This window comes from Pyxicephalus adspersus, chromosome 3, assembly GCF_032062135.1.
Source record: "Pyxicephalus adspersus chromosome 3, UCB_Pads_2.0, whole genome shotgun sequence".
Lineage (NCBI taxonomy): Eukaryota > Metazoa > Chordata > Amphibia > Anura > Pyxicephalidae > Pyxicephalus > Pyxicephalus adspersus.
In genome coordinates, this window is record NC_092860.1 from 140,821,991 (window position 1) to 140,839,100 (window position 17,110).

The 17,110-nt window shown below is 37.0% G+C and overlaps 1 protein-coding gene across 4 annotated transcripts in view; it reads right to left on the reverse strand.

The window, feature by feature from the left end:
• Nucleotides 1–6,641: 6,641 nt before the first annotated feature.
• Nucleotides 6,642–17,110, reverse strand: part of FGFR3 (fibroblast growth factor receptor 3) — a 65,158-nt gene continuing 54,689 nt past the window's right edge. For all 4 annotated transcript variants that reach the window (XM_072406570.1, XM_072406571.1, XM_072406573.1 and 1 more), the window contains exons 13-18: nucleotides 16,886–17,076; nucleotides 14,881–15,003; nucleotides 13,997–14,067; nucleotides 12,297–12,434; nucleotides 11,415–11,520; nucleotides 6,642–9,623 (exon numbers count right to left, since the gene is read on the reverse strand). In XM_072406570.1, the coding sequence (XP_072262671.1) occupies nucleotides 9,459–9,623; nucleotides 11,415–11,520; nucleotides 12,297–12,434; nucleotides 13,997–14,067; nucleotides 14,881–15,003; nucleotides 16,886–17,076 (794 nt within the window). In that variant the 3' untranslated portion in view covers nucleotides 6,642–9,458. The remainder of the gene's footprint in view (nucleotides 9,624–11,414; nucleotides 11,521–12,296; nucleotides 12,435–13,996; nucleotides 14,068–14,880; nucleotides 15,004–16,885; nucleotides 17,077–17,110) is intronic.

A 17,110-nucleotide genomic window follows, 5' to 3' on the forward strand; every position in this document is an offset into this window, starting at 1 on the left:
CTTTTTACACAAAGAAACAATATAAAACCTACAGAGGTCTCTGTAAAATATATTTGCTGTGTTTGTTTTGTCTGGACAAATGCTAGGATCAAGAAGTTTTCACTTTTTGGAACGTTGTCTACACTGAATTAGCTTCCACTGGAGAGTTTCTTTTGTATGTTTACCTTCACTGGGCCAAACAAAATCTGCACTTTCTGGAATTAAGGAATTAAACCAACAACTGCTTCTCAGTGTATGATTAACCATCACTTGACCAGAGCAACACAAAACACTTGGTCTCTCAGAAGTGAATGTCAATACTTCTTCAGAGCTTAGAACCTTAGTAATTAGTTTTTTACGGCTGCACAAATTTGGCCCCAGGATTGCATTTCCAAATAGAATTATTTGCTTTGGTGCATTTACTTCCTTGGTAGGAAAACACAAATAAATTGGTCTTTTCCTATAGATGTACAGGATGATAACGGCTGCTTCTATAGAACAAGAAAAACACACTTGTCTGCAGCATTTCCAGTTAATAAGCCGCATACTAGAACACTAAGCCCATAGTCAATATTGTTAGTGGTAAAAGAGCTGAGCCAGATTTACCTGACCTGGGGGGTGTTAGCCAATAATCAGATCATTATCCCGCCTACCCTGCAAACATCTCTCAACCCATGCTTTAGTATGACTACACAACATAATCGGTGTTCTCCTTCAACATACTTTCAGCTTTATACTTTATGCACAAAACAAAGTTTTGGTTTGCTGTAATTCCCATAAAAAGGATGTGATTTGGACTTCATTTTACTGATGTAGTAGAAGCAACAGATTCCCCAACATTCCTTCCTACCAGGTGATAAAAAACACTTCTTTTAGTCTTAACCTGTAGTCTGCCCATGAGAAATTAGATGCATGGGATGGTAAGGATCCATTTCTTACTCCTTAAACTCTCTGCAGAACTTTCACCATGAATTGGAGCTTACGGAGCTTTAGGGTTTCACCCGCTGACAATAATTAGGCTTGCACAGTTGACCACTTTGGTGGTAAGCCCAATGTTGGTGGAGGTACTCTTTTTTCTGTTTTCTTATACCTGGATGTGTTAGGTTTTTGTCCACAAACTGTGGAGGAGTTGATGGCTATGTAACGGCTCTCTACCATGTTGGTTAGTCAACAACCTCTTACTTTTTCTTAAAATATTAAAATACTGGTTCAATTTTGCTATTCTCCTTATTACAGCATTTAGCAATTTTGGATTTTTTAGGTATCATAAATAAATTTACTCTATACAGCTAAAAATCATGTAATTTATTTTTTTACAAAGTATATAAAACATTGTGGTACATCAAGATATTTAAAAAAAAAATGTTTTTTCTATAATACAGGTTGACATTCAAAATTCCGGCAACCTCCAGACCTGAGGAGAGACGGATTATATATGCTGTATATAATATTATTATTATTATATAATGAAATTACACTAAATGAAAAACAAATGAAATTTTAATGCTCACCAACTAAATAAAATAGTTTTGCAGAATTTTCGTTAGTGCCTCAGAATTTTAATTATTACTGTACCCTCGAAAAGAAGCTAAATAGCAGATAGGCTGTCAGAATGATCATCTTCATGACTGACAGTAACAGCATCCTCAGCAACAGGAACAGCTTCAATTTGTGCAGGAAAAGCAAGACCCAACAGCCGATTCTGGAGTACAGCACCATCAAAACATAAACGGCGCCTCCAGAAAACAGTGTAAATTTGAAAATCCATGCCAGAAAACTGAAGGATGCGGATAATTGATGGCCGGATTTTTGAATGTCAACCTGTATATTTATGCTTCTAAATTTAAAGTACAAAAAGTTTGAAACCTTTATGCGTTTCACTTTTTGGCTTCTTTAGAAGGATCAACTTCCATACATGCATAATCTGACATCTTCGATATTTACCAAAAAGTCATAATGTTCAGTTCCATTCACCAATATAAGGCATAGTGAGTTGTCCCAATTTTCATGATATTAGTGTATCTCCATAGTTACAACAAATAGCCAGACAGTCAACAATGTATTACCCTTCAACAATAAATGTCACCACATTGTGCAATAAATACAACTTTACCAATATACAAAAGTATAAAGTTTCAATAGTAAGTTAATGCACAAAAGTTTCTAACATCAACAGTATAATCCGCTTCTTTGACTGTCAGCTCCTTTGTTGTAATTACACATAAAAGTCACACGCAAGATGTGGTCCTACTCATACCTGTGAATGTTTAAGCTTTGGACTTTCACACACACAACTAACCTGAGTCTGTGTGACAAGAATAAATGTTTCCCATTTGAATGACTATGGAGTGCTGTTGGATATATTTGAAGTTTATGGATGACGGCACTGTCTGTCTTATTGCCAGCTTCAACTTAGACAACTTCTTATACACTATATGAGTGCGTTGCATAAGCTATGCCAGTCCCATTACAATCATCTCTTAAATTTTTAAATGCCCACATGTTCAGTATCTCCTTTTCAAGATTTGCTATATTCGGTGGCCAATATTTGGCATAAGGAGAAGCTCCGGACTATTAGTGCCAGATAGCCTTAGAGATTTCATGTATGTTTTCAACTTCTTTTGGACCGATTACTTCTTTATTTATCCAAAGCTTTAAAAAAGAAAAGAAATGAGTGAAACGAAGAAATAAATGTATGCTTCTTCTCTGTAACAGATATTCGATGGAAGTCATTTGAGATGACTCCCTACCTTGGTGCTATTACAATCCTTACTGTAGCAGAACCTGGGTAACGGGATATTCATCTTCTGCTACATAAGAATTTAACAGAAACTGGTCTGATATTCCTAACTTTAGTTTTTACCTACCAGTAGAGGTTTTAAGGATACAAGAGGGACTGTCCCATGAAACGCCTTAGTCCTGAGAATAGATCACACTTACTTGCCCTTAAAGTAGGTAGACCCAGAGTTGACAGTAGTTTCTAATGCTTTGATTGAACTTGGTAGGTAGGACAGCAAGCAGTATATTATTAGTAAGACCATACTGTCTCCCGTCAAAAAATGTTGTTTTAAGGCTGAATTCCAGCCCTACTTTCAGTATTGCATAGTCGTACAGGCTACTCCCCTGCACTGAAATTGGTTATTCTGATTTCACTGCAAATTGCAAGCAGAAACTAAAGTTTGGTTGCCTCAAAGAATTTAGAACAATATACAGATAAGACTTTTTAAGGGGCAGGAGATGAGTGGGACTAGTAATGTCCCAGTAGTCAATTATGTCACCTACCCCAGTGGTCCCCAACCTTTTGGAGCTTGCGGACTACTGAATCTATGGACTGTGTCACTCAAAGGGAAAGAAACTGAGTATGAGTGATGTCATAATGGCAGATCCCGCCCACTCCAGAGACACAACCTGCCCACCGCCCTGAGCATGCGATGCGTACGGGAGACATGGTCCGTGGCTTTGGCCGGTGCGCCCCCGAAGCAGGGTCCTTCTTCTGGTCTCTATGCTCTCGGGGCCCACCTGTCCAGGGGTTGGGGACCCCTGACCTACCCAACAATAGTTAAACTTTCGGGTGTACAGGATACTATATGATGTGTTGCATTCAACAATTCCTCCTGGTGACTTTTACATTACTATGGGGTATTTCTTTTTTAATCCTCTGTAGCATTTTTAGGTTTGCAGTGTTCAATGAAAAAATGAAACACACTTGGTACCAAATACATTTTTTAAATATTTTTTGATTCTTTTACGCTTAATTTATTAAGAGAGCAGGGCCAGGTCAAGCACCAAACCTGGAACCAAATCCTACAGTCATGCTTGAATATACTGTACATTTGGGTGCAGTTAGCACAGCCTTCAAGCATGTATCATATATTACCATTTCTGCTGGTATCACCACTTTGTTAAAGATGGAATGGCTTGTGTTCCCCTTAGCTCCTAATGGGGGACCTCCCAGCCGGACAGCTCTAATGGACCTTTATACCTTGATCTTCCCATGATAGGATGCCAATAATAGGATTTGTAAGCCTTAAAGATACAGGAATTTAAAAATGGCTTTTTATTTGGCGCATTTGATGTTTTTTTTCAGTAAGAAAAAAAACTAAAAGTTAAAAAAAAATATGAAAAGAAAACTGTAAAGTGCAGGAAACAATTTACAAAATGTTTTACACCGAAACATGAATGTTTATTTATGCCACGTCCAGTGGGCAGGTAACACTGGAAAGTGTACAGATTTGTATGGGATTATGATTATGATCCCATTCAGTGTGTGGGTCACACTTGAAAGTCTATGGAGTTTCATGGGACCATGTTATGATCATAAGCAGTGTGCTGATCAGACAGGCAAGTTTATGGAGTTTGATGGCCTCATTTTATGATCTTTTCTAGTGGGCAGGTATCACTGGAAAGTATATGGTGTTTCAGGAAATCATTTCATGACCATGTCCAGTAGGAAGGTCACATTGGGAAGTCTTTGGAGTTTCATGGGATCATGTCATGTCATGACCATGTCCAGTAGGCAGGTCACACCGGAAAGTCTACAGAGCACTACTGGATCATCATGATCACATGATATAATAATAAAGACACACTTGTACATGTCTATTTCTGGAATATATTGGATTTTAACTAATTGGTGTTGCTTTAAAAAAATGAAAGTTTTGTTTTTGGCTAGAACATTTTTTTTTTTTTTAAACTTCATTTATTTTACTAAAATCAGTTATTGCTGCCTTAAAACTTTTTCTATGAATTAAAACAGACATGCTATGTATTCTTTTCTGTGTTTTCCATACACTTTTTTATTTGGCCCATGAAAAGAGGTTTAAAGCTTAAGTAAACAGTGGTTTTTGGCTTCTGTACATTGCTTCTTGAACCTGATGGATTTTATTTTTAGAACAACTTTCTAGGCAGAATCTCAACACCTTTGGAAGTCATAACAAATTCTGTTTTAATTTTTATGCGTTTGGATACAGCACATGTGCAATAAATGTTTAACAAATATTCAGTATTTTCCTGGATTTTGAATCTAACAAAACCACTGGAGGTATTCTCTCAGAGAGTTCTTAACACATATTTGAATATTTTTTAAAGGATAAGAAGAAATTTGGCCAAAAAGTTTGTGGACACTTGAACATCATGTCTACCTCTGTGGTCAGAAATTAGACATCACTCCAAAAGATTGCATTCATATCCAGTAAAAGGTACTGTTATGGTAACAACATGCAAAGACATTGGATAACCGTGTACCACCTACCTATCATATGCGTAAAACTTGCTCCATAAAGAAACTACTCCATTAAAAGGGGACCTTCTTCAAGGAGTAGGGATGGGAAAAAGTGGGGATCTCGGTTATATTTTGCCCAGGACATTTCTTTATCTACTTGGAACAGTTTGTGCTCCATAAAGAACAGTCTGTGAGCAGCCAGTTTTGTTCTATTGTCTATAAAAACATGGTTTGGCATAGAGAAACTCAATGGGCATGCACAAAACAGTCACATTAGGAACCCTTGGAATAATTTGGAAGCCCAATTTGGGAGATTGGGCTTTCTCCTATTATGGCCTAACAGCATCCAAAAATCTTGTGGTTTTGGATTAAATAGATAGGAGTTCCTTTTCCGTTTGACACCACTGGAAAAATTCTCACCAATGGTTTCTGTATGTGTGCCTATTTTCTAAAAGATTTTCTAAAGATTTTTCTGTGTTTCCAATATAGGCAGAGATAGTAACAGAGACCTGTCAGCCACCACAACCCTGCAGTTGGATTTTCATTGCTGTTCATGTTTTACCCTTGCTACTAAAACTGTGCATTTATTGCCATTTTCTTTTCAGGGCCATGACAAGGCAGAGGAGGCACTTACTTTGGGTGGCATGCTATGGAAGGAAGGGGGCAGCCTGCAAGTCCTTCTCTTGCCTCTGCCATTGCCAAGCCAAATCCTGCACTGTCCAGGACTGAACTGTCCAACCGATTCCAGCTCTTCCTGTGTATGATAAAATAGAGCGCAAGTTCTGATGGTCAAACATTCCTTTCGTACCCTAACAACTCCCCTTTGTTTTGTAGATGTTTGTATGTAAATTATGTTTACATTTGCATCCACTTGTGGTTGTAGGACCAAATTAAAACACTTTGAGCAAGAAATATATGGCATTTTTATTGTGAACAAAATGCATTATAAAACTGTAAATTTTGTAGTTAAATTACTTACTTCAATGACTCATTCACATTATTTTTTTTTAGTTTGTAAATCTGTGTTTATAGTCCGAATTTAGAAACTTAGTGGGGTGCACATCAGCATCTCTGCCTTGGGTGGTGGGCTTGGTCCTGGCACTGCTTTTATTCACCAAATTGTTTGTTAAAACCATGAAGGAGTGAAAATCAGCTACAGAGGTAGCAATAAAAACCTCACTAAATGTTACCAGGTATTTTCTTTACTCCTTCCTGCTCCATCCATCTTGAAATAGTTATGTCCACCATGCATGCACTGCACATTTGACATTTTTCAGTAGATAATTATAATAAATGTGCCAAAATACACAACATTTTGGTGCCTAGAGATAAAGTTACCACCTCTAGAAAATCAACAAAACATGTATTATGGTCAAACATTTGCATACATTTTTTTCACGGTGCAAAAAAAAAAAACCTTAGGATAATAATACCAACACAATAACAAGTAATTTTTATCTTTATTGTTTTGGTAAAAGTAATGTTTGCAAAATTAACAAAAGAGCAGAAGGGTAGTTATTCTGATGTCCATCTTACACCTCCTCACAGCAGCACATTTCAGGTATCATTGTCAAGAAATCAAACCAAACCATTCCCTAACAAAACCCAACTACCACATGAAAACCTGTGGAATGCAAATTCAGCAGTACAAAATGTAAGAAAAAGTCAGCTTCAGTTTAGCTCTTAAAGATCATTCTTGCTATAAAACTATATAAGCGTTCAATAAGAAAAATGTTATTCGATGTCTACAACAGATACATCCTGTAAAAACCTAATAAATTATATATATAATATATATATAACTTTTAGTAAGATTTCAACCCATGCACAAATGTTGTACCTTACTGGGGAAAAAAAAGGAAGTGTTAAGCACTGGAATGTACATGATTAGCAGACATTTGTAAGAAAATACCATTTCTTTTTAATTTACTTTAAAATAAAAAAATGTACAATATTTTCCATATGTATGGCAGAAAACTCACACATTTTAAGAGTTTTCAAATCTTCCACAGTGCGCGAGTGCTCAGTATTTACTTAAAGAAAATAAGAACGATGGCAAACCATGGTGCCTGCTACACTTTTTTTCCATGAGCAGCAAAAATAACAATAATAAATTAATATTAAAAAAAAAAAAGTCAGTTGTGATATAAGTAGCCAAGTCTGCCAAAAGTGTGAACATAATTATTTTAGAAAAAAAAAAAAAGAAAACTGCTTTGGAAATATATTTCATTTATTCATGTCATAAAAAAGGGGCAAAAAATCAAGTGTGTGTTGGCTATTTATAAAACAAAAAAAAGATGAAAATCTTCACATTAGAGGTGGGTAGAGGTGAGAAAAAAATATATTTTAAACAAATACTTTTAATACTTAATTTAGAGAATTTTGTTTATTGCAATATAGTAAAAATCTGTTTTCTCAATGCAGTCCAGGATAAACAAAATAAATACTGTCAATAGGTTGATGCCAGAGGATATTCTTCATGACCTTCTCCATGAAAGATATGAACTTTGCCTCAAATGGTAGTTCACTGGAGATACAAAATATTCCGTAATGGTCTTATGTTAAAGTCTTCGCCTGGTCACTTTCCCAGGGCCTGCAAGCTTTCCTCCTTTGACAATAAAAGATGTAGCCATGTTTTTTTCATGATAAATGAAGGTAGAAATATGATAAATATAAATTAGAGTACTTTCGGAAAAGCTTGTAAATAATTTTCTTGCAAGTTTGTGCTGTGTTCTTCTGCCAGACAGCAAATATATACATATACATACAACCATTCAATGCAACTAATTGGAGGACTATACATTTGTACATATTCAGGACTTTTTGAGTAAACATTACAAAGAAAGAAAAAAAATGAATAAATCTTATGGACTGTTAATAAGTTAAAACATATAATCTGTGAGTGTAAAGTGTTTATAGTAAAACTATAACTATGTAAGAAAAAAAAAAACATACATGTTAATAAAGTCTATAAATAACTTTACAAATATACAAAGTAAACAATTATTTTTTAAAAATAAAACCGTGAAAATAAATTCATATATGACCAGATCAGTGTTATCCTAGACTGCAATGTGTTTAACTGTGAGATCTTTCTTTGAATAGATGTCTGTGAGTATATTAGTAGTTTGCTTTTTTATATTTATATATTTATATATATTTATTTATAGAATATTTTATTTTATATACATTATGTACTTATGCCTATTTACAAAGTATTTTGCATTACAAAATAGTTTTGAAGTAGATTGCAAGTCTCTGCTTTCAGGTATTGAATAAAAAGAAGCAAATATATAAATCTGAAAAAAAGGTTTTAATCGGAATAATTATTAAATAATAATTTAAATAAAAATAAGAGAAAACGTAACATGAAAAAAATTAGGAAATATTCGGAGCACTGAATGATCCATTTTTATTTCCATTAGAAAAAGAAATGGGAAATTTAATAATAAATAACCGGTAGCACAAATGTGCTGTTAACCACTGAAATTGCTGTCCTAAACATTGTTTTCTTCAATTCTCTAAATGTATTTGTGGAAATACATTAGGAAAATTGGTTTGCCTAATGTTTGCAAAGTTCTGTGTTTCTTAAGGTTTACCTACAATGTTTTAAGTAAAAAAAAAATGTAGGTAAACCTTATAAATGAAAGCCGGTTATTGATTGGTAGGTTTAGGTTGTTGCACGACATTGGCGCTATATTATTTCCACTTGTATTCTAATGATATTATTCTAATATGTTAGCACAATGTTAGGTTAAGATTTCAAATCAGCAATGTAACGATTCATGAGCTGATATATTGCAATTTTCTATGTAGAATATATTTCTATATAGAACAAGCTTTCCTGAAAGCAGAGCTGCATTTCATATCTACTTTAAAAAAAAAGTTCAACTGCATAAAAAGTTTACAATCTTTACAACATGGTGTGTTTGTACACATTCGATTTTCTTCTAATATTGCAGGCACAGATTGGTTTGCTCATCGGCAGGTCATTAGAGGTCCCGTCCTTGGGCGCCCTAATGTTAACATTCTCCTTCTCAGTTATATATTTATATATATATTTTATATATTCTTTCTCTGTATCATGGCAGTTCCTTCAGGCCAAACAGTGCTTCTTGACTTAAGAGTACAGCAAGTAATTTTCTACGGCTCATAAAAAAAACCAATAGGACAATCTTCGTCTCGTAACTGGGCGGGCCTGTCCGCATGCCTCAAGTGACTACATTCCTTCTTTCCTGTGTGTCGGTCCAGGTGAAAGTCATGTTCTGATGATGCAATTATATTGCTGGTGCTTGGGAAGACAGGGCTCATCGGGAAGAATGTCATGTGCAAAGACTGAATCGTCCCCTGATGAACAAGTGCTGTGACTGTCCTGGCACACTGGTGAATACTGTTCAAATGGAACAGAAAGGTCAAGGTACTCCTGAGTATACAAAAAAGAAGAAATGACAAGTCAATACAAAATGCTAATAAAAATATTAATAGTTTTTGTTTACCTGCAAAACACAAATAAGAACGGCATTGAATGGCGCCTCTTACACCCAGCTTGATTTCACTATATGTTAAGGGTGCCTAAAAAAATGTATGTATCCAAAAAAATAAAATGTTCGACCTCTTGAATGCCATATGTGATGAAATTGTAACTTTATTTAATAGAATAAGGAATTTACTGTGATTTCACTAGAGAGAGCTCGGATCAATAGGAACTAATCAGTCAGAAGCAGTAATGGAGATTGCACATTTCAGAGTCACGTCATTCGTTTCACACAAATTGCTCCAATTAAGGGTAAGAAAACAAGGTGTCCCTGCCACTAACACAGAGAGCCTTTGTGTAGCCGAGTCTGGGGAATCTGAGCACCGAGTCCTGCAGCACGCCACCAGACAAATGGGGCTTGTAGGGGAGTAATGCTGTGGAAACGGAGCAAGGCTAATTGACGGAGATGTCTGTATACAGACTGTACAGTACTACGTTGTTATATGACTGTAGGTAAGGGCGTCAGGCACGCACACTGACACTATTGTTGTCATAGGCAGCAAAGAGTGCTCATTGTCACTGCCTCTTTCTGCAAATATAAATGCAAAACATTTACAGCAACCTTATATTTTCACTATACAAGCTGTAATGACTGAGAAATACAATGGCTCCCATTGTTAAAGCCCTAAGAATACTAGTTGCCTGGCTCTCAATATGTTCAGTGACCAACAAACAAACAAGCAGATCAGAGAGTCAGAATTTCTGATTTGCATATTTAGTCCAGGATGGAGTCTTAAAATACCGAAATCATTGGATCACCAAAAAGTAAAGGTCAGCACTGGCAGCCTCCATATTTTCTCAGTACTGGTTTCCTCTAAAATAACACTAGAGTAGTATAAAAGTCACCCAGAATGGGTGATGGACTGGAGAAGATATTGGCAAAAATTGCACCCCTTTTATATGGATCATCTCTGTAGGTCAGGGAAATGTCTTTTTGGACCTAACAGGATACAGAATAATGTTCTAATATGTAATCTTATATGATATTGCGATTACTACTGATAATTCTGAAACATTGGGTGACAAAATAGGAAAAGCTGCCTCTTTTTCTGAAGCCTATAGGACTGTTGATTTGCACCGTTTATCTCAAACAGAATTTTGGCTGTATGACATGTAATGACATTTTCAGTATTAAGCATTTACCCTACACTTTCAGCATTATTCAGGGATGACTACATGGGCATCATACTTTCTGATCACATAGGTGATTGTTGGGTATATAAGAGGATGGCTTGGTATATACACAGATTTCATCATAATCTACACATCTTTTAACGGGATATTGCCATATAGAGAACATTTAAAACATATCCACATTCATTTGATGCAAAAGCTAAAAACTTCTGAAAAAGGCTGACCTACACTAAGGTGTGAAGGAAGCCTTATTCACTTTAGTGGTGAACAATGGTTGTCACAAACACAATGCTGATCAGAGATATCACACTTCAGTGGATAAAAGGATGTATCTCCGTGTAGATGGAGTCCAGTCAAGTGCACTGAAGCTTTAATTTAGAACTATATCTTGGACATGACGTTCATGGAGAATGTGTATTGTGCCAGCTGGACGTTGCCGCCATAATTGTCAGGCATTTCATTTGGCCTAGATTCTTTTACATAAAGCTTGTTCAACTAGAAGAACTCTACAAAAAAGGAATTTTGAATTCAGCGATCATTACTTACATCAGTAGAAGTTACAGTAAGGGTGCGGTCGAGGTCTTCAACAAGCTGCTTGAAGGTGGGTCTTTGTGATGGTACCGCGTGCCAGCACTCCCTCATGATCATATACCTAACCAAAAAAAAAGACTTTCAGTGACAAAGCAACAGTGACAATGGCAAAATGTATACCTGACATTTTTATTACATTATATAATACAATGTATTCATATACGTTATATATTACATTTATATAATAATAAATATAATTATATTTTTATATTATCAGAATGTAAATATCCCCTGTGTAGCAGTAGTAACAGTATATGCTATGTTTTTTCAGAAAATTGGAGTTACCCTTTGAAGAGGAGTGAAGAACAGGGAATTTGAAGAATCTAGCTTTTACTTTGGCATCATCCGTTTGATGACCAGATTAAGGCGGAGTACACACGTGCAATAATTGTCGTTGGAAAGGATCTTTTATGATCCTTTCCAACGACAAACGACTCCACAATGCATGAACAAGTGTTGTACATACAGCTCTGTTCTGCTGTATGGAGGGGGGAGAGAACGACACTCCTCTTCACTACCATCATTCCTAATCCATGGATCCGCTAGGATGGTCAATCGGACAACAAGCACTGTTCATACTCCAGATTCTCGTCCAATATCAGTGATATCAGATTCTCGTCCAATATCAGTGATATCAGATTCTCGTCCAATATCAGTGATTTCAGCCCTCAGCCGATTATTGGACGTGAACCATTGCACATGTGTACATAGCCTAACACCTTTGTTCCTAATAAAGATAACAGAAGAGTTCTCCAACTGCAACTGCCACATTACCAAAGCAACACAATGCAAAAACAACCTGGCTTTAATGAACTCATCAAAGTTTGGTAAACTCACAGCTCATGTGTGCAATTGGCTGGCTTGTCCATCCGATGACCCTCTTTCAAAAGCTTAAATAGCTCTTCTACTGGGATCCCAGGGTATGGAGAGCCACCTAAAGTAAAGATCTCCCAAAGAAGCACTCCAAATGACCATCTGGAAGAAAGAAAAAAAAGATTTAGATACTTAAATATTGATAATGGCCATTTCCTCCCCTTGTGGCAAAGGAAGGTTGAACATATTATATGCATGCATATCTATCACCGGTAGAAGTAATTCCCTAGGCTATTTTACTAGTTACTCAAAGATGTCCACTGAAGGAAAAAATATGGCTGGACCTGTGTCTAACACTGAAATGAGCATTTACTCAAACAAGTGAGGGCTCATCCATTACCTCCAGTCCCTCTTTGTTGGAACTGCCACAGTGTTCTGAATGGAACAAATCAAATTATTCATGCACAAACTGGTGTACTGCAATACAGCACCTCGGGGCATGAATGGAGCAAAGTGATACCGACCTTTCGCTTACAACCACGAAAGGCGAGTCAATGAAAAATAATTAGAGATTAGACGGCTCCTGAATATTTCATTCTGCAGAGGATAGAGTGGCGAGAACACCACAATAACGGTTTTATGCTGACCGGGCTGCTTACAACAACGGCAATGCAGACATATATGAAAATATATTAAAAAAATCATAATAATGATAGGAAACTGTGCAGGGGAAGGAGAAATGTGTTTGTCCAGAATCAGCATTTAGATGTCAGCTGTTGCCATGACTGGTATGAAAATGGGGTTGCTGAGGGCAAAACTACTATATTTGTTCTCGCTCAGATGCAAAAACATGATCTCTGTATGACCATGATGGTGGTAAGCTGTATACTAACTTTGTATTCAGTTTCTCAGACACTGCCTGTTCATATACTGATGTATGCTGCTACTTTATGTTAACTAAATGCCACTACGCTTTTGCAAACTCGAGCTTAGTTAGATCTTCCCTACTACTGCTATAGTTTTCCAGCATGAATTCCATCCACAAGTTCAGAGCTATACCTTTAGGAAAGGTGGTGATACCCTAGCAATTTATCCCACTAAGGCCCAGTATTACATGGGAGGAGTTCTGTTCCAATATATTGACTTGATCTAAAGTGAATTTACAAGCCCATTGTGAGCAACAAATAATTTGATTTTCAATTGGATATGGACACATCAGACATGTTACTATATATCAAATAAAGGTACACAAGTCTTCTTTCCAAACAATCAAGCAAGCAAACCATTAAGGAAAGCAAATTTTAGTTCCAATAAATGCAATCATATTGCATTGGCTTTGTCCATGACCCAACTCATAATACCAACCTCAAAGTAGTCATCAACTAATTCATTGCTTTTTGGATAGATCTCCCCCCGGACAAAAAGTGATCAATGTAAACCAGGATTTTAAAAGAATTACCAGCCTATTCTTTGTAGCACGAAAATATGGTATTCAATTTAGATATGAAGAACTGACTGTGCAGTGTCTATGCATTCAGAAACATTCAAGAACAAATACTGAAAAGGTTTTCTGCACCAAAGGCAAATTGAACTTGCTGATGTGTTTTTATCCCATCCTGTTTTTGATGCAGGTCTGTCCTGTAACAACGACCTTGTACTGTCTGCAATATGCCCAGGACTAGACTGGTACATTCGTGTTTATGAAATACTAAGCCAATGCTTACACATCGCTCTGGTGAGTGTAGACACGGTCAAACAATGCTTCCGGAGCCATCCATTTCACAGGCAGCCGACCCTGTAATTCAAAAGACAAAAAAGAGAGAATTGTCAGCACAATTTGTACAGCCAAAGTGGCACCAACCCACCTTCTCCTATAATCCCTCAGCTAAATCTTTCTCTGTTGTCCAGTGGACTTTTGCTGCATCGTGGACAAGGAGAATGGTTGTGGATAAACACATTATAAAAGGAAGGACTACCATGTACAACGCTAATCTCTGTGATCACCCTAGCTTGGATAGTGAATCCTTCCGGATCACTCACGCGTGTTAACATATTTCAGTGCATAACGGAAGCTCGGATGATGTCTGGCCAGCTTTTATAGTGAAAGCAGTCTTGCGGAATAGGGGGCCCGTGTTGAGTGTGTTGGGTTTGTGTTGATTGGCTCCTATTTGAGATTTTTGATGCATTAGGAGTTCAAAGGCAGGTGCATTCTAACTTCAGTTAACTGGTTCTGCTGGGATACTTTGGGACTGATTCAGTACAAATGCACTGCAAAGAATGCATGGTGAAAATTACATATACACATACATGCTATAAAGAATAATTCATATTTTACAGATTTCTGGTCATATCATGCCCTAGTTGCATAATACAGCAGGGTGCCTGACATGGTATGATGCACCAAAGGCAGTCATGGAATTATGATATATGTATTATACAGATCATGTGCAGAACAGCAGCTACATTGATATGTAATACATGAAAACTAATGTGATACTTTTTAGAAAAATAGTGACTTTGGTGTACAATGATTTTAGCAATTAAATGATCCATAATCTCTGCAAGTCATACAAATCATGTTTGCCCACTCATTTTAATGTCCACTTACATTCGTGGTCTTCTTATAGTAGTCTATGTTGTGAATGTCCCTAGCCAGCCCAAAATCAGCGATTTTCATCACACTGTCTTCAGTAACAAGTACATTTCTGGCTGCCAGGTCTCTGTGAATACACTGCAAGAGAAAACAAAACAAGTTATAAATGAAATATATAAAATAACCTTCCTCTGAAAAAATTCTACAGCAAAGTCTTTTAACAAGTTCTGCAAGTTGCTTCTATTTCCCTGATGTCATTGGTTCTCTGAGATTGGTAATCTGAACAAAATTGTTGGATTTAGTGCTAAGTGATAACATTTTAATTCCAAAAATAAGCCCAGAATTTTACATTTTGTGCAAACATTAAAAACCAAAATAACTGCAAGAAGCTTAAAAAAATCACCAGTAAATAGTTTTTATAAACGGGAGGTAAGATGAAGGTAAAGACCCATGTCACAATATTCTAAGGCTATGTACGCACGTGCAATCATTGTCGTTTGAAAGGATCTTTCACGATCCTTTCTAATGACTATTGACTGCACGATACATGAACACATACAGAAGTACATACAGCACCATTCTGTTCTATGGACAGGGGAAGAGGAAAAAAGATGGAGCAGCACCCCTCTGTGCGCTCTCCCCATCACCTCCATTATGATCGTTCGTCGTCCATCGTCCGAGGACCTACCAGGATGGTCGTTCTGATGGTGGACGACCAGCACTGCACACACGCAAGATTCTCGTCCGATGTCGGCCCTGAGACGATTATCGGATGAGAACTATTGCACGTGTGTACTTCGCCTAAGCTCTGCACTTTGTATTGCTTGGTTCCAGCATCCAATGTATATTTTCATATAAAAGTAGAAAGAGTGGATCAAGCAATGAACAACAGAAGATCCCAATCTCATCTTGATCAGCAACCTTGGCCCCTAAGTAGAGCCGTAGAGTGTAGAGTGTTAAAATTCAGGGCCACAGGGATCAATCAGACGGCTACCTCTGGCACTTCCAGGCTCCACATGGTGCCTACACTTTTGCACATTTATCTCAGAAACATTAAGGCCAGATTTGGTTCACTTTAAGGTACTACACTACCGACAACAAAAATGCAGACAGCATGAAAATGATGTTTGTAATCTTTCAAGCAGCAAACTTGATATTGTATCAAGAAAAAAAATCCACTTTGGCAACTCGAACAATTGCCTACAGCATCTGCTGCCTCGGCAGAGTTCTCACATACACCGACTGCGCGCCAGCTAAAAGAATGCTTGTGCCTTTCATTCTCTCCCTGCTGTGTACACAGAATGAGGACAATGGGATAACAGCTCAAGCTTCACTCCATTACCACCCCCCACCCCCATTAAAACATCTTCTGCAGTGATCATTCCTGTAGAGGGCTGCCGTGTTAGCAATATATAACTATTGTGGTGGCCTGTTTATCACGGGCTCATCGGGGGAGCTTTTTTAAGAAGGATGAAGTGCTGGCATCCCACTCTGCTGTCTATTTCTTTATTACACTGGAAAACCTCCGTGCATTTCCAACTCTGCTTAAAAGTCAGGCTGGGGAATTATGGTTACTTGTCTTTCAGCTAGTTAGATACTCCAAACTTTCTGCAGCCCCAAGCTAAGAACCCTTCACAAGACCTGCCAGACTTACATATAAAAAAATACAAACACAATACAAAAAGTAGAATTCCATATATAAATAACAGAATACAATAAAATATCTTATTTGTCAACAGGTCAATATTTATTATTCCATAGACTTCTGCAGACAATGTTCGTTTCTATGGCACGTCACTGTGCTTGTATGGTAATAGAATGAGGGCTCAAGCTTGACATAAGCAGTCTATTCATATTAACTGATGGTTTATAACCAGTTTATAATTTTATATGATATGCTTAGTTTGAGTTGAACAGGTTAATAAGATGCTTAGAAGTTATTAAAAATAGTCAAACAACTACAGGAACTCAATGATTGGTTTAATCAAAAGCTGATGTCAACTTAAAACAAGGAACCTACCTTTTGAGATGCCAGATATTCCATCCCACGGGCAACTTGGTATGCACAAGACACCAAATCTTTGAACGTCAGCTGTTCGGTGGGGATTTTACATGTGTCAAAAGAATAGTCCATCCCAGGGGGACGTCGAGCCCTTAAGTATTCCCTGAGGTTCCCCTTAGATGCATATTCCACCAAGACATAGAGAGGACCTACACAAAGTGGATAAAACAAAGGATAATGGGT